Source organism: Sturnus vulgaris, chromosome 3 (assembly GCF_052056855.1).
Source record: "Sturnus vulgaris isolate bStuVul1 chromosome 3, bStuVul1.hap1, whole genome shotgun sequence".
Classification (NCBI taxonomy): Eukaryota; Metazoa; Chordata; class Aves; order Passeriformes; family Sturnidae; genus Sturnus; species Sturnus vulgaris.
This window is the reverse complement of record NC_142245.1, coordinates 9,501,912-9,524,024: the sequence shown is the minus strand read 5'-3', so window position 1 is coordinate 9,524,024 and position 22,113 is coordinate 9,501,912. Positions and strand designations below refer to the sequence as shown.

General features: G+C 42.1%; 1 protein-coding gene across 2 annotated transcripts in view; it reads left to right on the top strand.

Annotated features, from left to right (window-relative positions):
* The window catches only part of SPRED2 (sprouty related EVH1 domain containing 2), a 59,232-nt gene extending 51,884 nt beyond the window's left edge, over nt 1-7,348 (top strand). For both annotated transcript variants that reach the window (XM_014893153.2, XM_014893154.2), the window contains exons 5-6: nt 3,345-3,494; nt 3,899-7,348. In XM_014893153.2, coding sequence (XP_014748639.1) covers nt 3,345-3,494; nt 3,899-4,552 — 804 coding nt within the window. In that variant the 3' untranslated portion in view covers nt 4,553-7,348. The remainder of the gene's footprint in view (nt 1-3,344; nt 3,495-3,898) is intronic.
* Nucleotides 7,349-22,113: the final 14,765 nt, after the last annotated feature.

The following is a 22,113-nucleotide window of genomic DNA, read 5'->3' as shown; positions in this document are numbered from 1 at the left end:
TGGGTTTTTTTAACCTGTTGCTGAGCCACCAAGTGGACACTTGTCACAGAGCTGCCTATTTTAATCACAAGACCTCTTTCCTGAACAGCAGTAACTTGCTCAGGGCATCATTCTGTGTGTCAGATCACTGTGTTTGTGTCATGTTGCTCTTTAGGTTTGGGATTTTTTAACATCCAGCAAGCTAAAAGTCTCTCAGCATTATGAGTTTCTTAAGCAAGTTTTCAGGGTCAGCATTGATTTTGACTCTCATGAATAAAAAGTTTCATCTGGCAACTGTGTTATCATCTTGTTCATCTCTCTCCTCACATCCTTGATAAGTCACCACAGGTGAGGAGCTTGTGGGGTTCATTAGTGACATTCAGCTTGGGAGGCAGGAATTTTCTACCTCTTTTGTTTTCTTCCGTCCTCAGAGCACACATTCATGTTGAAGGGTGTTGAGAGCACCCTTTCCCTATGTCAATTTGAAACAGTGAGGGACCTTGGTGGAAAGTACCAGTGCTCATCCCAACTGATGGTCAGCAAGGTAACTCTGCAGATGCTGCATTTGTCACCCAGCTACTGCCTTTAGTGTCACCAACCAGGAGTCAGCATGAACTTCTTTATGGACAAGTGAGCAGGGACCCAGTCTTGGATAGCTTGATTTCCCCTTTCTGGGTGCTTACAGTAAGTATTTGTGTTGGCAAACTGCCCGTCTAATCTGAAGACATTGAATGTGGAAATACAGCAATTTTTAATGAGGTGAAAGCAGAGAGCAGCACCACAGCCTCTGGTATGCTGCAAATAGGTTTTGTAGCCATGTCAACATGTGTGGAGGAGAGGCTCAGTTGCCCTAACAGGTCTAAAGGGAGAAGAAGATTTGGAGAAAAGCAAAGGTAGATAAAATCAGGCAAGATAAAAATCACTACAAACTCTTTTCCAGTTGCCTATTGCAGAAATGCTGCCTTCTCAGAGAGGCAGCAGATAGCACAGTGCTTGGAGAGCTGGTTATAGCTCCCAGCTGCCCTGCTGAGATTATCGAGGAGTTATATCCAGTTTGGGTGGGATTTTTATTTTCATCCAGGACAGGGAGGCAGTTGCAGGACAGTATGTGCAATGACCTCCCACTGGGTTGTTTCCCCGGGCTGCATTGTTTGGACCATGAACGCCCATGAGGCTTTTGGAGCGTATCCACAAAAGGCTTGTCCCAGCAGGGCTCAGCTGTGGATCCACTGAAGGTGAAGGGTCCTGCTGGCTGCCATGGTATCATTTCAAGGCCCTGCCTCTTTTTTGCTTCATGTCAGTCAAAGTTTAGCTTTGAGAGCAAGCTGGGGCTGCCCAGGCCATGGGTTGTGTTGTGTGGCTTTCTGAGAAGCTTAAATCACAGCTTCTTGGTGTGCACCACGTAGAGCTCTGCAGGAAAGGTACTTGTGTGAGTACCGACATGGCTGTTGTAACTAAATCCTGACTCTTCTCAGGGTTTTCAAACGGGTTTTAAGCGTAATGTTACTGCAAAACATTTCTAGAAACTACTCTTTTTTTTTTTTTTTTTTTTTTAGTGTCCCCAAAATGTGCTAGATATTGTAGGGTCTGAAGTTAAGTGTACAAGAATTAGCTTTGAAGGATTTAAACCCCAGATTTGAAATGCCTTTGTCTAATAAGTTATGAAGACTGGGCTGATGAAACCTCTTTGTAAAAGAGCCTGAATATTGGTGCAGGTCCACTTTAGAGGCGTTGTTAACTACCTTAAGAGTTGATCTGTTTCTATGTATTTGTTTAAAAAAAAAAAACAAAGTAAAACACACATATTAGAAGTCTGTTCTTAATGGCAGTCAGTGATTCAAAACTCATTCTGCTTGTTGTACCTCTCAGATAACCCAGCCTTACATCACACTACAAACAACTGTGTATTTGCTTTCAACAAAATAAGTTGGTAGTTCAGTGCTTTTAAAGTGCTGTAAGAGTTAAAGAGAGCCAACATGTATTTTTGTGTTGTAATGCTTCAAGGTGTTCTCACCTTTGGACTGAGTCTTTCAGAGTGTTGTTTTCAGAATAAACAAATATTCACAATGAGGGTTCTTGTATTCTTGAAGCAAGAAATGCATCTGGTGTGATTCATTGGAAAATAGTATTTAGAGAGTGCATTCTTGACAAGGAGAGAAGGTTTTTCAGGTAAAACCAGTCTTCTGCTACTACTGATATGATTCTTCTCTGCTCTTGAAGTTGTGTCTCAGCTGCCTGCAGTGGCAATCAGGAGCCTTCTCCATGAACTTGCAGCTGCAGCACATCTTTTTAGTTTTGGGGGGGTGGGGTGGAGATTTCTTCTGTTTCAGGTACCAATGTTTCAGGCACGTGCAGTGCTACAGCTCTTCTGTTTGTTGTGCATGGAGGCTCTCTTTTTCCTGCTCTTGGTTTGCTGGTGCATTTAACAACTGTCCATTCATATTCATGGTAATGTGAAAAAGCCCAAAACTTATAAATAGAATTAATGGGCAAAATTCTGAATATTGTATGGCAACTGTTTTAACCAAGGAAGGGCTATAGAGAGATGATGGCTGACATTATTATCTCAGCGTATCTTTCTGCAGGAAGAGAAATGTGAATGTTAAGAAGCAGTAGGTATTGGCAACAGCATGTTACTGTGTGATTCTTCACCCTTTTGTGACCATTAAAAGTTAGTTACATTAGTTACGTAATGATGTAACTAATTAACCTAAAGAAAGTGCACACAGGGAACCAGGAATGTATGAAAATATAAATAGCATTCATTGCACATTAATTATGAGTGGCAAAAAAGTGCCAAAACAAGAAAAAAAATCCTGACGTTTTTAAAGGAAAGCTGATCATTCATGTGGTGGGTGATGAACTGGAATTCAGTGAGTGTTTGGAGAATGTTTAAAGGTTAACAAAATCGCCAGTATTTTTGTAGCCTGGGTAACTGGTGGGGTACAGCCTGGGCACACAGATGCTCTGTCTGAGCCCTCAGGACCTACAGGATTGTGTCGCTTGCTGAGGTTTGACTTTGCTCTTCAGAGGTAGCTCCTGGTGAGTACTCACTGTCCTGCCATGCCCAGGATAACAAATAACATGCCAAGTGAATACAAGTGGTGTTGGTGAATATGTCACGGGCAGGCTATAGCATATTTTTTTTCCATGTGTGTGGTGACAGCTTTTATGGTCTGGCAACAAATCTCCCTCTTTCAAGTATTTCAAGTATGAAGTGAAACTTCATGAAGCCTCCAGCAGTCAAGTGTTTCCAATATTGCAGGTGTGCGAGAAGTCAATGAGTGGCAAAACATCTCTTAATGCCCTGTGCGGTAAAAGCTGAATATATGACGATTTTTTCCCCCCTTTTCCATTTAAAACAGAATGCTACAGATAGCTCGTCCAACTCCTCTCAGAAAAGGGAACAGCCTGTGCGAACCATGGCTTCTCCTACATCCTGCGAACATCAAAGAATTTGCACTCGTGGACACCTTCACGATCATTACAGCTCTGACCACTACCGTCTAGAACAAGTAAGGTTTCTTCCCAGTGTTGCTGCCTCTGTGTCTGCAAGAGTTTGCTGGTGTTTGGTTTTCCTCCACATGCCTGAGAGACAGCTCCCTCCTTCTGCTCTCCCCATTTCCTTCTCAATTAGCTTTAAATGGCTTCCTGTTATTAAAAAAAGGGGGGCAGAGGGGGGATAACACTATGGTTCAACATGTTATATTGTACCACGTGCACGCAGGCCAGTGTAGGACTGTGACAGTTGTACTTCCTTTTGAGCCAAAGGTTGAAAGTCTTTTTTGATGGATCATGGTGAAGGGCATATAAAGCATGAAAGATACAGTTGTTAAATATTGACTCTTCAGGAGGCAAGGAGACAGTGATTACCAGTATTTATCTTTTCTCTCTCTTCATCTCCTTCCTACTTCCACAGTCAGTAGTACCACGATCTTACCGGCACGTCAGCTTTCCAGACGATGATGAGGAGATAGTGCGCATCAATCCTCGGGAAAAGATTTGGATGACTGGATATGAGGATTATCGCCATGCCCCAGCACGAGGAAAGAACTTTGATCCTGATGACATGGACTCCTACGTACGTTTTGCCAAAAGCGAGGCCTCAAAACACGAATACACTTATCCTTACGTAGACAACTCAGACTTTGACCTGGGTGAAGATACCAAGGGTGCTGTGATAAAGACTCAACCTGTCAAATTCAAGCCCAGGAGGAAGGAAGATGGTGAGAGGTCACGTTGTGTGTACTGCAGGGACATGTTCAACCACGAGGAGAACAAGCGGGGTCAATGCCAGGATGCTCCAGACCGTGTCAAGACTTGCATTCATCGAGTGAGCTGTATGTGGTGCGCAGACACTATGCTCTATCACTGTATGTCCGACCCAGAAGGAGACTATACAGATCCTTGCTCGTGCGACACCAGTGATGAAATGTTTTGCCTCCGGTGGATGGCCCTTATCGCCTTGTCTTTCATTGCTCCATGTATGTGCTGTTACTTGCCGCTTCGGGCTTGTTACCACTGTGGGGTCATGTGCAGGTGCTGTGGTGGAAAACACAAAGCTGCTGGATGACTACAGATGGATTCAAAGTGTTAGGTTTTTTCTGTAGTTCAAGGAACAAGTTGGTTATGGAGCACTGAGGTCACTCGCTTTAATGCAGCCACTGTGCCCGACAGCATCCGGAAACCACCAGTTTGGATCACTTCACATTGGGTCGTCTGGGGCTCACACTGCATTGATTTGCTCATCAACTGTTCTAACTAACTAACCTACAGCATAGACTTTTGTATTATTAATCTGTAATCAAAACAGACTGTCTTGTACATGTTTTTGTTTTTTTTTTTTCATTTAAGATGAGTTTGAGAGAAGAACTGCTTTAAATGGTGGTGGATTGTAGAACATCTCCAGGTTGTGTCTGTCTTGCCTCTGCTTGTGTGGTACCATCAGCGTGTTAGCAAGCTTTGGCATTTCTAGAAATGGGACGGTGTAGTGAATGAGATCTCACTTGGAAGATATTTTAACTTACCGTCAAGCTATTGTGTGTGTATAGAAGGTGTGCTAGTAACAAACTTGTACCACAACACGTTATTTCTGTCACTGGTTTTCTCTGGGTTTTTTGTTCTGTTTTCCAAAGCTAAAATAGCCATGTAAGCTGCAGTTTCTCTTCTAGGGTCCATCGTCATTTCCTTCAGCAAATATCTTAAATTATTTCTCTGTTCGTAAAGCTCTGTGAACAAAAAGTAAGGCTCAGTTACCATAGTCACATAACCATTGAGAATCCTTACCTGTAATCATTTCAGACCACTACTTGAAAGGGAAACTTAAATTTTAGGCTTTTCTCTTTTCCCTAAATAACATTGGAAAAATGTGTTTTCAGAGCTCTGCCCGAAAAGAAAGGGAGCTTCTTCATTAGCCAGCAACGTAGAGATCTGTGAATAAAACACTAAGATTCCAGATGAGGAAAATTGTTGATATGCAAAGAATTACTAACAATGCAATGTCAAAAGCACTATTACGGCAATTCTGGGGAAATGCTGCATTAAGTGGTGGATTATATGGAAAAACACATGTGTTTGTTTTCTGTATACATGAGCATGAGAACATTTGCGTCCACTGTAGTAACGACATTTAGCAATCTAAGTAGGTATTTAAAAATCCAAAGCCAGGATGTTAACTACCATTTCCAGTCTGTGACCTGCAGTCCCAATCCACCAGATATTCCCACATGTCTCAGCGTGTTGCTGTGAGCCTGCGTGTGGGATGGAGCATGTGAGTCTTTGCAGGAGCCAGACTGAGGCATCTGCCTGGCTTCCTCCCTCCCCAGTTCACCACCCAGGTTTATCAAGTGGATGCATAAGGTGCATACAGCAGGATAATATTCCTTTAAATTTTTTTTTTATTATTTTTTTTAATGTCATGTTGTCTTGTGTACAAGGCTTGTAATTAGCTTGGAAAAAGAGTATTTTTCTAATATATTACAAGGAATAGCCAAATAATTTTTATTAAAAAATAAAAAAAAAAGATTTAGCGCAGTGAGCTCTAACTAGCATAGTACAATCGGAATACTTTGAGGCAGCTAGGGATTGGCTTGTCAAAGCTGGCACTGCTGTTCCTGCCATAATTTCTTTCTGCAGTAAATTGCCAGTGGGCGCATGTCCTTTCCCTCCCTCTATTGCACATTGACATCAGTCTTAAAAGAGAGGATTTTTTTTTAAGAATTAATTTGCCAAATAAATGTAAAAGGAACACTTGCCATTCTTTCTTAGTGGAATGCCCCAACGGTTCCTCTGAGAGTTAATCACAGCTTTTTAGTCAACCATGAATTAAGTATGCAATGTGCTTATTATACACTATAGAGTCGGGTAGGTTTAATTCATAGCAGTTACTGGGGATTTTTTCGGTTGGAGAAAAAAAATTGAATGATAGTGGAAAAGGGACGGAGTGTTACACTCTGGGTGATGTGTCTGGGTTTGCTGAATGAAATACAAATATTTTGTGCCTAATAGCAGTTGACAAATCTTTCAATGGTGTCTAGTAAACATCAAGCCAGCCTCGTAAAAAAATAATTAATGAAACAACCTTTTCCTTTTATTTCTGTTCTCAAAAGTTGTTTCATGTAAACAAATATCTGTAAGATCTTCTCTCTTTAAAGCACAACACTACAAAAAGATCTTACAGTTTTGTGTCCAGTCTTGAAGTGCCCCTATTTATTTAAGTAAAGTAGACATACTCCAAGCCTTTCTGTATGTCTGAAAATAAAAGTTACTAAAAAAAAGTCCCTCTTTTTTTTTTCTTTTCCTCTTCCTTCCTCCCTCTTCTCTTGGGTTTTTGTAATACTTGTAGATTTTGCTGCGTACGTTATTTGGTTCATGATGGCAGTGGTGTAAGGGCACAAGGATAGAAATGGGTGGTTTTTTGTAAATATTTCTCCTTAATTTCCACACTGCTGCTGAACAGTGTGTAGCATTCTCCCAGTCAGCTTTGCAATACTGACATCAATCATTTGAGAGAAATTATTCAGATTTTATTTTTGTATCTGTGGTAACAAAAACATTAACCAATTTTTTTCCTGTTGTGGAAAGGTTTTGGGTTTTTGTTTGGTTTTATTTTTTCCAAGCTATTGCTCACGTTAACAAATTAAAGTGCCTGAAGCCTCATCATTATGTATCTATATACTAAAAGTTAAAACCCTGTTGTATTGATTTTTATAAGCCTTTTTACCTCTGTGTAAAAAAAAATATATATACCAAGTGTATGATGTACATTTTAGTTCTTAACTTCTTTTTTTATTGTTTCTAATATGTATGATCAGTGTAGCTATTGCTTTAAAATGTACCATGTAAATACAAATACATCATATCAAAATGATGCTGTTTACTGTCAAAATTATGCTGTTTGTTGTTGTTGAAGTGGCTGGGGAGTGAGAGGGAAACAGAATGGGGGCATCTTCAGAGCTCAGGGTTTCTAAGGAAAATAACTGCTTTATTATACAATTTTGGGTGGCAAAAGCTGCTGAGCCTTGAGCACAGGCCATTCTCGTCCAGATGCAGCAGGGGAGGATGAGGACGGGTGGGGTTTTTTTTGATGTTTTTCAGATATTTGGCAGGAGGCCGTGGCCTGGTGGTGCTGGGCCGTAGTAGGCCCTGGCAGCCATGGCAGCAGCCAAGGCTCCCTCTTGCTCTCCCTACTTTTCTCCCCTGAGGCCCCACAGGGCTTTGGGCTGAGTTAGAGACACTTTGGGCCTATTGTTATTTTACTTTGTTTCATCTCAGCAACACTCCGAGAAGAAGAGGGGAGCAGGGGAAGGCCGCAGATGTGGCTGCCAAGCCAGGGCCGTCCCAGTTGCCAGGAGGGCACATGGAGCGGGTTTGCAGCCACTGGCAAGGACAGATGCCTGAGGTGCCTGGCACTGCCACCCCTGCTTGGAGACATGTAGCATGGAAAGAGGATAACCCAGTTTAAATGGATACCAGGCTGCCACCAATCAACGGGGAAAACCAGGGAGAAACCAGTGAGTGTTTCTGAATTTTTATAATTATTTCCAACAGCTTCGTCGGGCTAGCACCGACCCCATCTGCAGAGCCCAGGTTTATTTTTCCATAGGTAAGTGATAACCAAGCGGTTTCTCCTTTTTTATGTGCTGCTGGTTGTTCTGCTGCTGAACAAAAAAGCTGCCTCAAGCAGAATGTAAGAGAGGAGGCAAAGAACACACTTCTTAGTCATTTATATTTGTTTACATATTTCTACAAACATGATATGCTCATATAAACAAAGATTTCTGTGTACATTTATTGTACAACTAATGGTATGTATATGTTACATGTTTTTAAACTTGCAGCCCTCATGAGAAATGCTCACTGTGAGTCAGGTGCTGTGTTCAGGGCTTGCACACAAAATAATTCAGTTTATGTTGGTGTTTGGCTCCATTGCAGCAAAGCTGCAAAGTGTTGCTCACAGTCCATCACGCTCTCTTAACTAAAAGGGACAGGAGCTCCAACCCTATTCCCTGGACCTTTGGATTTAGCTCATCCCACAAAATGCCTGGCTAAACCGTGTTTCTTGCAGCCTGCAGTGTCCTCTTGCTTTCATCCATGAATCAAAGGTGTTGCTTATGCCTGGAGATTTCTAAACTGAACCAGAAAACATTAAATTTGGGCACTGAATCTGTGGAAAATGCAAGTGTAATCAAGATAGGAGGCACCACGAACGTCAGCCAACTTTCTGCAGCACAATTTACTCCTGTTGTCCGTCTGTCCTCTTGGTAGGATGCAGTCACAGACTGAGATGGGAGAGGACACAGATACTGTAAGCTTGCGACCATATGAAACTATATGTTGGATATTTTACGTTTTAAAAAAAAAAAAACATAGTAAAAACCACTAGTAAATGTAATACAAAATACATTGTAGAAAAATGTCTTCACGCAGGCTGAGTTTTAGGGTCTGACAAATGCAGCTTGGCATTTTCTAGCAGGGACTTGACACCAAATGTGCAGCTACCATTGCCTGGGTCAGAGAGGCTCTCCAGGCATCTCTTTTCCCTACTTAAACAGCAGCTGTGCTGACCCAGTTCACACCCAGGCTTCTCAGTGGGGAGGCATCCTTGGTTTCAGACAAACACAGTTCCACCTGTGTGAATTGTTCTCCTCATAACCTGCGAAACTAAAGAGTCAAAGGATAAGAAGGGGATTTTTTTGACTGCTCCCTCAGGAAGCCTACAAATGCTTCTAAGAAGCCTCTCCTCATAGAAGCAGCATCAGGCCAGAGGTGCAGAGTGAGTGGAGGGCAACTGCAAGGGATAACCAGTGTGGGTCCCTCCAGCTCTGTTCTTCTCTAAGGGACCAAAGTAAGGAGCATTTCTCAGGAATGCAGCTGCCTGGCATTGCCTTCAGGGGCAGGATGCGTGAGGGGAGTTCACCTGGCTTCCTTTAATCACTGGGTAGGAAGTTTTTCTCACTCTGCTTGGAGAGCTTGTAATTTAAATGGGCAAAACAGACTTGCCCCTGTTGTGAAAACAAGTCCAAGAGTTTGAATGACTTCCATATAGCCATATGGGGGTTTTGTGACACAGTCTGGCCTGCAGTATTCTGAGCACAAGTCACCACCATCTCCATCCAAAGGTCATTTCTCCTATCATCCTGGAGATTTATCGGGAAGTTTGAGCTTTGTCAGGAGCCTCGCTGCATGGAGCAAAAACCAAGCTGCCAGCAAGGGGTGTGTAAATCTCCTTTCTCTGCTAATTCCACTTTAAAATGCAAATTTGAAGTAGCTGTCACAATGCCCGGAAATGAGGTATCATTGCATGTGTTCTCAGTACTTATTACTGACAGAACTTGTCTTCCTGCAATAAAAGAAATGCAGTCTTTTTCTGTGAGAGGAACAAGGAGATGCTTTCCTTTCTTCAGCACATGATGTTAGGTGAGTTAACATCCTCCTAACACCTTGTCTTTTTGCAGGATATATTTAGGCAATTAAATTCCTTAGAATCTTGATGACATACGTGGAAATAAATAGAAAAATGTTTGGCTCCCACCCAGAGACAAGATATTTAAATGGTGGAAAGTATGTGTGTATTTTTGGGGTCATATACTTAGATCCCCACAAATATTTTTATTTGCTTTTCTGCGGTAATGCACAACCCTCCCATGCCATTCATCTCATTCCCTCATTCCCCACTTGTAAATTCATTTAGAAAGAGTTGACAGACTTTGGTTTGGCTTCTGTTGGATTCCAAGCCTGCTGCCTAACATCATGTGAGACGGGATCTCACGGCTGTGTTCTGAGTGGTTGAAAGGAGAAAGGCTTTGAGAACTGTAACACCCCATCTCTCTGCATGAGCCATCACAGCTCAGTGCTCCGAGGTGGCAAGGAAAGTACAGAGTGATTTTCAGACTTAATGTAATTCATGTAATCACCTAAGGAGTCGCTGATGTTTTGAGTAAGTATCATTGCCTCGGGGTGTGAGAATTAATGCATACTTTGGGATGGATAAGACATTGCCAAGTCATACACAGCCTTAAAGTTAATTGGTATCTAGATTACTCAATTATTATTAGTTATATAGAAAATGTCACATGAACTGACACTCCTTTTTTTGCATTTTTTGAGCTTATGTCACAGTGAGCTACTGAATTGGCCAACATCTGTTTTAAGGCAACTGGCAGGACTACTATCAGGCTTAACTGCTTTGAGCAAGCACTCTGCTGATTTTAGCACTCTTAATTTCCCAACTTCAGTGTTGTGCCAGTGTTATCTTATTAACTGATAGAGCTCTTGATGTGACATTTCAGTCGTAAAAAAGAACAGAGATAGGGAACTTGTCAATACAGTGAGACCCTTGAAGTATTAAGTCGGATATGTTTCCAAATGTACCCTATCTTCAAATCTGAGATTTCCAGTATGCAGATTACATTTAGCTCTGACCTATTATTCAGAAACTAAAAGCTCAGATACTTCTAAAATTTGAAGCATTATCATCCTTTGCCCCAGAGAGTAATTTCCGACTTTAAAAGCCCAATTCCAGAATAACTGAACGCAAGTGATTTCACTTTAAAAGTGCTTACTCTTTACAACTTCCTGACAACAATGATAAAAGCCAGGTTACAAAGTATAACTTTGAACCACATTTTGCCAAAGTGCTGGCCACAACTTAGAGCAGAGAGTTATTTTGGTGTGGGCAGCCAAAAGAAGCAGTACTCTGCTGGTTTTGTTCAGGAGTCTGAACACTGCAAAATTCAAATCCCAATAAATCTGTTTCAGAAAACTCTGAACAGCTAAAACAAAAAAAGGAAATGGAAGTTAGGACTGAATGCAGATGCAGGAAATATGGTTCATCCCAGATATGAAATGTAAGAAGAAATACAATCTTCTTTTTTTTTTTTTCTTTTCTTTTGAGTGATACCTAAAAAAGCTCCCATTGTCACAGTAATATATAGGTACGGGGCCTGATGTTCAAGCTGAAATGTCCCCAGTAATTTCCATGTATTCCTGCCAGGAAGGGCAGATGGTCTGTGCCTCCAAGAGGAGCATTCAGACCAACACCATGGCTCAGGCTGTCAAATTGCAAGTGTGTATATTGATATATATATATATATATATGTATATATACACATATCCTTTTGGAACAGAAATCTGGTATTACCAACATGATCTAAAGGCCTAAGTGATAGCTACCCTTCAAATAACTAAATAAACAAGTAAAACTCCAGCTGTATGGCTGACCCTGGTGGCTTGGCAGCAATGAATAGGGTTTTCTCTGCAGTAACCCCAAGTCTTGGGGTGGCTGCAGGATTTCTCTTTTGGCTTAGTGAATAGTTCTCCGTGAACAACCTCATCTAGAGCAAAACCCCCAGAACCTTATTAAGTGGTTGAGCCATCCACAGAAATGAGAAGGCTTCCAAATGGCAAGCAAAATAGCAATAGGATGAAGCAGAGATGCATTCTGCTCAGAGGAGTTTTCTGCTTTGCTGTGGCTGGATGGTCAGTGACGCTGTTTCTCAGGGGCCATTGACTGGGCTCTGGGGAAAGCATGGGCATTTTGGCAAGCAGGAAAGCCTGTGCATTCATTCATCTGTCTGAAATTGAGGGGTTTGTGGCAAGCCATTTGGCCAGAGCAAGGCAGCCTTTGCAACAGTGCCAGTTCCACAGTTTAAGTGCAGTTTCTGTACAAGGCTGAGATATATTCGTACTTCCACATGTGGCCAGAAATGCCACAAGCCTGGAGAAGGCTGCAGGGTAGGCGGAGTCCTCACACTTACCCCTGTCTTTGCAGGGAGATCTTTGCAGAGATTTGAGGGGCTGCAATGTGCCAGAGAGATAGCAAAAATACCACATACATTTAATTTCAAAACTCTAGTAGCCATCACCAATGCAATGCTATTTGCTGCATTTGTGCTTCTCTAGGCTTTGAATAAATGGACTCCTTCCAGCAACAGGTAGGAGACAACTGGACACAGTTCTCCAGTTCCCTGAAGTAAAATACTAATTCCACTTAAGTCAGTGGTGAAAGACCCATATACTAAAGTGAAGTGAGGATTTCTCTCCTGGTATTTGAAGGATTTGGATGCCAGTATCTTAAGGTTTAGCACCCAAAGCACCTCCTCGACTGGCAGCTCTCTAAGGTGAACTTGCCATGCTCTTCTTGGTCAACCACAAGGGGACTGAGGGGAGGCTTCATTGCAGTTCCAACTTCCCCTGGAGGGGAAAAGGAGGGGGTAGGCACTGATCTCTTCTCCCTGGTGGCCAGTGACAGGACCCAGAGGGAATGGCCTGAAGCTGTGTCAGGGAAGGTTTAGGTTGGAAACCTAAGAAAAGTTTCTTCATACAGAGGGTGGTTTGGCACGGGAACAGGCTCCTGAGGAAAGTGATCATAGCACCAAGACAGAGAGTGCAAGAAGCATTTGGACAGCACTCTAAGGCACATGGTGTGATTGTTGGGGTGTTCTGTACAGGAGTTGGACGTTGGTGATCCCTGTGGGTCCCTTCCAGCTGAGGATATTCCATCATTCTCCTTCCCCCAGTCCTCCTCAGAGACTGAGTACAATAACAGACTACATCCATAAAAGGGGATTTCTTATATTAATTACACAGTGCACCAGCTCCCCAATTCTGTCTTCAAAAGACTGTTTGAAATGGGAGCCACTTTCTGCACCTGCAAACGAACAAGTATCTTAGTGACAGCTGAGGGTTTTGTGGGACCCTAGGATCACTGATTTTAAACTGAGCACCTTAACTTGTCACCCGTTTTTTTCCTGTGTCCAATTACATTTCATTTACTTGGACCTTCACAAAAGAAATATAGGTAGGTGGAGCAAACAGTTTTGGCTTAAAAGGTGACAAATTGGCAGGGAGGTTCCCTCAGCCACCTTTCACTCATTTTTGGCAGCTTGCAGGGTTTCCAGCTGGCAGCAATTATTTCTGATATTGGGTTGAAATTCCAATCAAATGGTTTTTTAAAAGGCTGAAAGGATGCCTATGTACTAACATTCATGACCAAAAGGTCCTGCAACAAAGAAGCACCTCTGAAAGGACTGTTTTCAAACCCACTCACATACATAACATTTTAAGAGCTGTCACCATCAGAACACTTTTTATGGCCAGTTCCTGAAGGAAGTGGTTGTAAAGATGTGGCATGAAGAGCAGCAAATCCAGGTGCTGAGCAGAGAGCTTTTGAACTTAGAGCAAATGCGTAATACTTTTTTCTAACCAGAACAACTGCTGTTTGTGACCATCTGAACTTTGAGCTACAAGAAAATGCCTTTGGAGTTCATCAGGCTGATATCCTGTCTCTAACCACAGCCTGTACCAGATACTTCAAAGGGAAAGAATACAAGAAACTCTGTATTGGAATCATCTTCTAGCACAGGAAATTTCTTCCCAACATCAGACACTTTGTCATTGATTTATCCCCTCAAACAGGAAAGTTTATGTGCCTCCAAAAAAAAAATTCAGTTGAATGTAGCAGTGATGTGAGTTTATTCATTAACCCTAACAAATTTTCATTTGAAATATATTTGATTTCTCTAAAATAACAACTCTTCTACCATTTTCTCTGGTGGTTTTCCTAGTGCTGAAATGACAATTTGAGGATTTTTTTTCAGCCACCTTTTTTATACAGCTTGCTCTTGAAATATGATGTTCAGGACCTGCAGCCCTATGGCAGCTGTTTTGCAAATTACAGTTACTCCAAATCCTTCTTCTGGCAAGACATTTAATCTTCTTTTATGGATCCTACAACCATCATTTCCTTATTGTTGGGATGATACTGTGTTCTTATTGTTGTACAGTTTCTCTGGAGCCTCCTCTAGGTCAAAGACCCAAAATAGATTGAGGGTATGAGGCAGGTAGTGAAAACACAGCAATTTATTAGTTTGCTTGTTTGTCAGATTGCTGACATTGAGCTGGATTTATAATATTTGTTTTCTAGAACTCAGATAAAGCACAGCTGCTTTGGAAAGTATCTAAGTTCTAGTAAGTATCTGTGAATGTAAACTAGGATGAACAGGGTGTCTGACAGGAAGGTATAAAGTCTGTATTTAGGCTCAATGGGCTTTGCTCTGAGAGGTGTTGAATGTACTTTTTTTCTGAAATCCATGAGCTTGGTAGGTGTAAAGCATTGGCCCTACTGAGGTCAATGGCAAACTTCCCACTGACTTTAGTAAAGTATAATTACCCCCAAAATACAGCATTAGGACACTAATTATTGGCAGCGATTTTTCTAAGAGCCTGGCTAATGCACAGAAAAACACCAGAATGCCTCTGTGGATTTTATTTCTTTGTGCAAAGGTCTATGCATTTTCCCAAAACCTATAATGAAATACAGGAAAATTCTGCAGCCTAAGTTGCCATCACAATCCATTTAAGGGTCATTTATTCGATCTTAGTACAAACAACACAAATACCTGCTTTGCTTAATACAAGGCCCGGCCAGTTGAGCAGTTCAGCCAAGTAGTAGAAACTTGGTGGTTCTGCTGCAGAAACTCACTGGTTGATGTTTGGCTCCTAATGTGAGACTTCTAATTTGGTTGTTCAGTGAATTTTAATAGCTTCAACATGAAGTACAGATGAGCAGCATCTCCGGAAACCAGGCCACAGATCACTGAAAATAGTAGGTACAGGGCTCTCTCTAAGATGTGGGTCCTAAGAGTCTGCACCTCGTTGAATTTAATTACAGCTTGGAGTAAAAAGACACACACAAATTCATCTTTGGCTTGGTTTCTTGCAGATTTGTATTTGCACCATTAATCTTCTGCTTGTCCTGTCCATTGCTCCAGTAATGCTTCTTGAGCCATATGTCCAGGGAAAACCAAACTGAGGTCTTGAAGACATTCATTTCCTACAGGCTTCATAAAAATAGGCAGCTGGGTAAAACAGAGAGCTCTTAGTACTCTGGTTGAGTTCATCCCTGATTAGACACTGGGCAAACAGTGTGGGAAAAGCCTTGTTTAAAGTGCCTTACCTGTGGATAAACAGCTGGCAGTCATGCCCTACTGGACACTAAACAGCCACCCCACAAGAGCAGCTTTGCTTTCACACCATACCTCTCACTTAAACAGCCAGTTATGCTCAGACACTTTAGAAACCAAGCCCTGTTCATTTCATCGCTTGTGGAATACTTGTTTTAACATATACCAGTAATATCTAGGAGGGAAGTGACATATTTTCCTAATCAGAGCAAAGAAATGTGTCAAGTAATGCCCTGGGTTTTTTCAGTCTAACTCTAGCTGCTAGAGGGTCTGCTTCACAATTTGTTAATTCAGCTGCGAGTGTTGGCTGAATCTTTAGAGGACTGTAGGTGGACGATTTGTTGTTGTTGTCAAATTGAAGTCTGCTTTCACATTTTCTACCGCTTTCTTGTGCATCAATATGAGTGTTTTTTCGGCTATGAAGCTAAATTACTGTAGCTGGAAAGTCACTAATTCTAAGAGATTTCTGTGGGCTTCAGGCTTCATGATGAGAGAGATTCCTCTGCTCCAAAAGGCTCAAAATGTCCAGGTCTTGCTAATAATAACAACCCAAAAGGGAATAGTCCAGCTGACTGTATGTAGGCCAGACTTAATCAATTAACACACTAAGATAATGACAGACCAGCCTATGAAGCCTTCTAAATATAAACGTGTGTGAAGAAGGCCACTGGCTACAGGATGACTTCACAAGTTAAATAGCACAGAATTGCCAGTATTTAGATCTGGGATTTCCAGAAGGCCATACAGAGACAGAGAGCAACAGCGACTTCTGAAGAAATGTGCACCTTTCCATGCTATATCTCTACTGAAACCATGGCTCAGGGGATACTGAGATCATAAATTTATTTCCACTGCCATCCTTAATGGCTGGTGGTTGCAAACTGATACCTGTTGGAGTTGTTCAGCCAATGGGGTTGTTCCCACGTACATCGTTGCACAGCACACAGAAACTTTGCTTGCCTTGAAAGTTTCAGTCGTATGCGCAGCGGTATTGCTCGAGCTCCTGTGAGCTGAAGTTTGCATAACAGCTCTTAAAAATGTGGGCCTCAAAATGTCAAAGGAAGCCCCCTTTCATGTAAAAGATGAAAGCCACATTGTCTTGGCTGAATTCCAGCATCTATCCTTGTGTGTTTGAGCGGATGATGGAGGATTTCTGGTGGTGGCTTCTGAACCAAGTGCCCTTTTACAGACAATAAAGCTGAGTCAATTTGCTTTGATTTTGCTGTGGGCTAATTTGGGTACAAAGGGGTTACAGCAAACTCTTAATTGGTGGCTGCTTGAATGTGTATGCGAGCCTCTAGTTCACCCATGTGTACAAGGAGGGCAAAAGAGGGGTGCCTTCCTTTTGGACCCTTTTGTCTAATCTGGTTTGATTGTAAGATCTTCCAGGCAGAGATTGTTACCACATGGTAGCACATTGTCTCCTGTGCTGGGGACCCTGATTCCAGTGGTAAATAACAGTCCTTACAACAGCAGTTACTCTTACATGAATAAAATATTACCAGAGGAGTGGTCTGAGTCATCTATCAAATAACCCTCAGCTCCACCCGTGTACAGCTCCTCCATATGAATCCTGAGGTTAATTAAAAGAATCTAAAGAACAGTAGGGTTAGACTGATTTTGGCTGAGCACCAAAGATTGATGTAACCTCACAAGCTCCCCATGCTGTTCCTCTAGCCTTGGGGTTTTGCGTCGTTGCTGGCTAGTTCCCAAAAGACCAGGGCTAGGTTTCTAGCTGCTCTGTGGAGGCTATGCCAAACTACAGGTTTAAATATTCATTACATTCTTCACATGCCAAATCATCTAAGTTGGAAAGCAAGGGTCTAAGATTTTGCAAAGCTGCTCTTGCACAAAAAGACCATTAAAAATTCATCGTGACAGAGAAAAAAACAACAACATTGCCAGTAGTAGGGAACTTTCTGTTGACTTGGCTAATGCTGTGTGGAGCTAACCCACATTAATCCACTTAAATGGAAGGGTGAGCCTGATCCAGTAAAAGCAGTAAATCCTCTTTAGGGCTGACCAGACTCCAGTTGCACTATAGGAGAACCAAGCTGAATGCCAAACAGTTGGCAGGAGGTAACTGGATGGGGCCTGAATTTCCAATGCACCAGGTAATTTAACCCACAGCATCCCCTTTCCCTTATATGCACAAACCAGTTGTGGGTAGGACCACATCCCAAAGTTCTTGGCACTGGAGGTGGAATGATAGACTGCAGAATGGGGAAACTCCCTGCCAATACAGAACTGGAAAGATTGAAGTAGCTCTCTGTCCTCACAGGGAACGGGTACCTGACATGCCTGTGTTGGAAGAGCTGTCCCAGGCAGCTCAAGCAAAAGGGGTGAAATACAGGGAGTAAAGGTGGACAGAGAAACACCTGACGTGGAGCTGGTGGGGCTCTGCTTTGCCTTGGAGGCAGCTTGCAGATGTTAAGAGAGAATGGTCAGCTGCTGCTGCCTTGCTATGGGTGAGAGACTAAGTGGGTTGCTGTTAAACTCCACAGAATTGCATCTGAAGCTGGACTGGCTTGGGAGCAAGTGGATCTTGCCTGGGAAGTGGCTGTTACTATCAGAGAGCAATTTTCTCAAGGCTGACCTTAGACATGGAACTAAACCCAGACTGGGTGAATATCTCCGTTTCCTTATTCCTCTGAGAAACTGGGCCTGAATTTAAAAGGCTGTTTAACACTTTGAAGCCACCCACAGTTCTGTCTTTGCCTCCCACGCTAGCTCCAAGGAACTGACTCATTCCCACCGTATTTTCAGCTGTGCATAGATCCTGCTCACAGCTCGGGAAGTTCCCCATTCAGCCAAGCAAATCAAGTGCACATTGTGACTTGAGTTAGCTGAGCTTGAAAGGTTTTGTAACACCGACTCACAGCCGACAGTATCTGAAGACATCTGGCCTGCCTTTTAAAGTCGAGTAGGAGCCGTATTCTTGAGTTAGCTGCATAATTTATGCCTTATCTGCTGTTCTCTATTCATGATGCTTCCTTATGTTAAATAGCTGTTTGTGAAAATAAGTGTCACTGTCATCTGCTGTTAAATGAAAAGGGGTCTGGTCACAGGCGGGTATTCACCTCTCCTCTCCCCTTCCAAGTGGCAAACTCGTTTCTCTCACCATGGGGTCACTGCTTTGGGTTTTTCAGAACTTTCAAGGGTGTGAATGATACATACAGCTCTGGATGGCTTGTGACTCAGAAAAGCTTTTCTGCAAGGGGAGAAGTAGGGTTGTCCCTCTGTCTCTTGCCAATCTGGTGAGCTGAAATGTTCTTTCCAGTTTGGACTAAAGTCCTGACATCCCTGGATATCTAGCTCACTTATTCTTTCACTGCTGAGGAGAATAACTCACTTCTTGCTGACATCATGCGGTCCTCCCGCTATGCCAATCCACTGTGAGTCTTTAAAGCTTCATGCTATGCCTGAACAATTACACCCACATTTGGACTGGGAAACAGAGACAAATGAAGGCAGTTAGAAGAAGGACGTGGGAGCCTCCCCTTCTATTTTCCTGTTCTTCACACTGGGCTCATTACTGCCGTCTTTCCTCCTGCCTAGTAGTAAATTTCCAGCAAATGTATTGAGGTCACCACTCCCTGCTCCTCTGTAGAAAATAACTCTGGTCTATTTAGGCTCTGGACCACTTCTGCATGCCATTGCACCACAGCACAGTCATTACAGATAAACATTTGCAGGTTTGTAAGCACAGTCCTACTCACTACATCATTACAGAAGAGGAGGGGAGTAAACATCCTTTGCAGTACAAAGGAATTGTCAACAAATTCAGAGAGAAGGGGAGAAATATCCAAAGGCACTTTCCATTTTTGGCTTGTTGCATTTGCTTTCTTTCATGCTACTCAGTGAACATTTGCCCCCCTCTGCAAAAATCCAGGGCAAAGGCCTGGCTATTATCTGCACTATTAACTAATGAAGTCAGGAATTTACCTCTGTCACCTGGAAATTGAATAATATAAACCCCAGATCTTCCATCCTACTGGCTCTGGGCTGAGTTCCATCAGCTTCTGAGGACCCTTTTTGGAGTGCAGAATCCTGACCTGCTCACAGTGGCTAGTACGAGCTGAGGCTTGAATAAAAAATAAAGGGGATAAAGGAGAGGCTGGGTTGAAAGCAACAGCTGTTTCCTATGGACTCCTGAATAAACTCCAGCTCCTCTTGCTGATGGGCTGGGCTTTTGCCCTCGTGCAAAGAATGAAATGCTCTTGGAATTGCATTCTGATAGGAGAGCAGTGGTGTTTGTGTATCACTAAATATAATGGATCTGCTCAAAAACGTTTAAGAATAAAAAAATGTCTACTTAAAAATGTCTTTATTTCAGGTAGTTCCAAAGCTTTTAGCTGTGTTATCTCGCTTCAGCTGTGGTTCTAGAAGCAGAATTATACCAACACTTGCACATGTAGCTCTTATATGGCAAAGAGCAAAGTCCTTAGCCCAAGATAGCCTTTTGCTGACTCCAGATGTGCTCCTCTGCCATAAAACACTTTGGAGGCCCAGTGTTACGTTACATAAGCCACTCCGTGGTTTTAACATTCATTTCACCAGGAGCAATCCCTTCTCTGTGTAACTAAACAAAAGGTTTTGCTTGAACCTGTTGCCATAATGAATTTCTAAAGCTTGGCTTGTGGGAGTGACTCCATCAGTTAAGCACGAGCTTCTGCTCTGCTCTACCCCTAGGAGTTCACATCAAATTTCGGAGCTTTATACATCTATTCCTTATTCCACCAGTGGAGCAGAGAGACGAGCTTGGCCAGGAGAAGTGGATTTTCCTCGAACTTCTGTTGTGTAAGCTCATCACATTTGTTTGAAAATCAAGCATTTTTCTTTTATAGAGAGGCAGAGGTTTTGCTTATCTCAATAGTACAGCAAGAGGAAATTCTAATATCAGATCCAGGAAACAGATAAATGCAATATATCTTAATGCAACAATGTACTTTGCAGTTTACTACTACCAAGTTACTATATCTGAAAATCCTTCAGAAAGTCTTTTCACTCAAGTAATGTCTTACTTTGGGAAAGACCTGGTCACTTTTATTTATATGTATAAATTCTCCCACATATTGTTCCAGATTAGCGAGTCTCTGTCCTCCCTCTCTGTCTCCCAGCTGAAGAAGGGTGGCTGCAAACTGCCATTGACACTGTCACTGCAGCCACCTTCCCCACAAAAATAAAGATCTTGTAGGGTATTAATTTCAAGTAGCCCCATTTTTAATTTTTCAAGTAGAATTTCAAGTAGTCCCATTTTTGATTTTTCCTTTTTTCTTTTCTTTTTTTTTTTTTTTAAACATTGTGTATAACCTGTTTTAATGTGTGAATATGCAGAACCTTGGAGTGGGTCCACTGGTGTATCTCCCTCTTCAATACGAGGCATTTGGCTCCAGGTGTGGTGGGAATTGAGGGCAGTTGAGTCTAGTGGGCTCTGCTGTAGCCTCTTTGTGACTCTCTGGGATGGCTGCAGAGTACCTGGGCTGCTGGCAAACTGGCCACCTTAGGAGAACAGAGCACACCAGCCCCATCTCCTCAGTAAATAGCAAAATGGAGATGTGATTCCATCCAGATTGTCTATATCTTCCTTTTTTTTACAGGGGGAAGGGTAGGTAAAATCCCTGGGAAAGTGAAATCTAAGGGCAATCAAACCTTAAAACTTCCATTTGTATATTTGAAATGAGTGATACCTTGCCTTAGAGAAAACCTAAATATATAAAAATACAAACCTGCTAAATTTCTAATGCTGTTTTTTGAAGTCAGTTTGTTTTAAAGTTCAATGTAAGTTAGAATTCAAGTTAATCCCTTCAATATTTCTTTTTTAATTTCTCTTTTCTATTTTTCACCAAGTCTTGCCCATCTCAACTGTTTTCCTGAGGCTCTTTTTTGTTTATCCTACACAATTTCCTTCCTTCCTTCAAGTCCAGACCCCCTTTCTCCCCTGGGACTTTGTATGATAGCTAGGTACTAATCGTGTACTTCTGCCCCAGAAGCACAGATAGGGGCTTCCTCCCCCTGCTTCCAAGTCAAAGGAGGATGTAAGACATAATGGTAATTTTAAACAACACTGCTATTCATTGTTTGAGAGATCTGGGAAATATCCTTGAATTCAGCTTGCTAAATTAGCTGCTTCTTGAGTAACCCACAGCTGCTGCATATCTGTCCCATTACATTTTACAAAAATGCAGCACTTCTGATTACATATGATATTCTCTAAACATATGGACTTTCCACTAGTTTATGTCTCTGTGTAGCTCTGTTGCCATGAATGTACACACAGAAACATATTCTTTCGTACTTAAAGAAAAAAACCAACAACTAACCCAACAATTCTTGAAAATAGATTAAAGACAGGCATTTACAGTTACTCAGATGGAGCAAAGATGTTGGAGCGCTTCAGAACACAGCCTTTGTCAGGAGCCAATACTTAGATTAAAATGTTGCTTCTGGCAGTAAAAGTATAACTACCAGTGGTTTTAAGGCTTCATCCTGCCTGTTTTGCATATGAACATCTCCCTTGAAGTTGGCAGGCATCACCCTGTGCTTGCAGATATTGAAAGTTAGATGGACCATCAGTGTAAAGTGATGCTTAGCTGTCTATATGAAGCAATGATGTGGGATTTGGATTTGGTCTTGTGTATTTGCTCCTTCACATTGATTTACAGAGGAA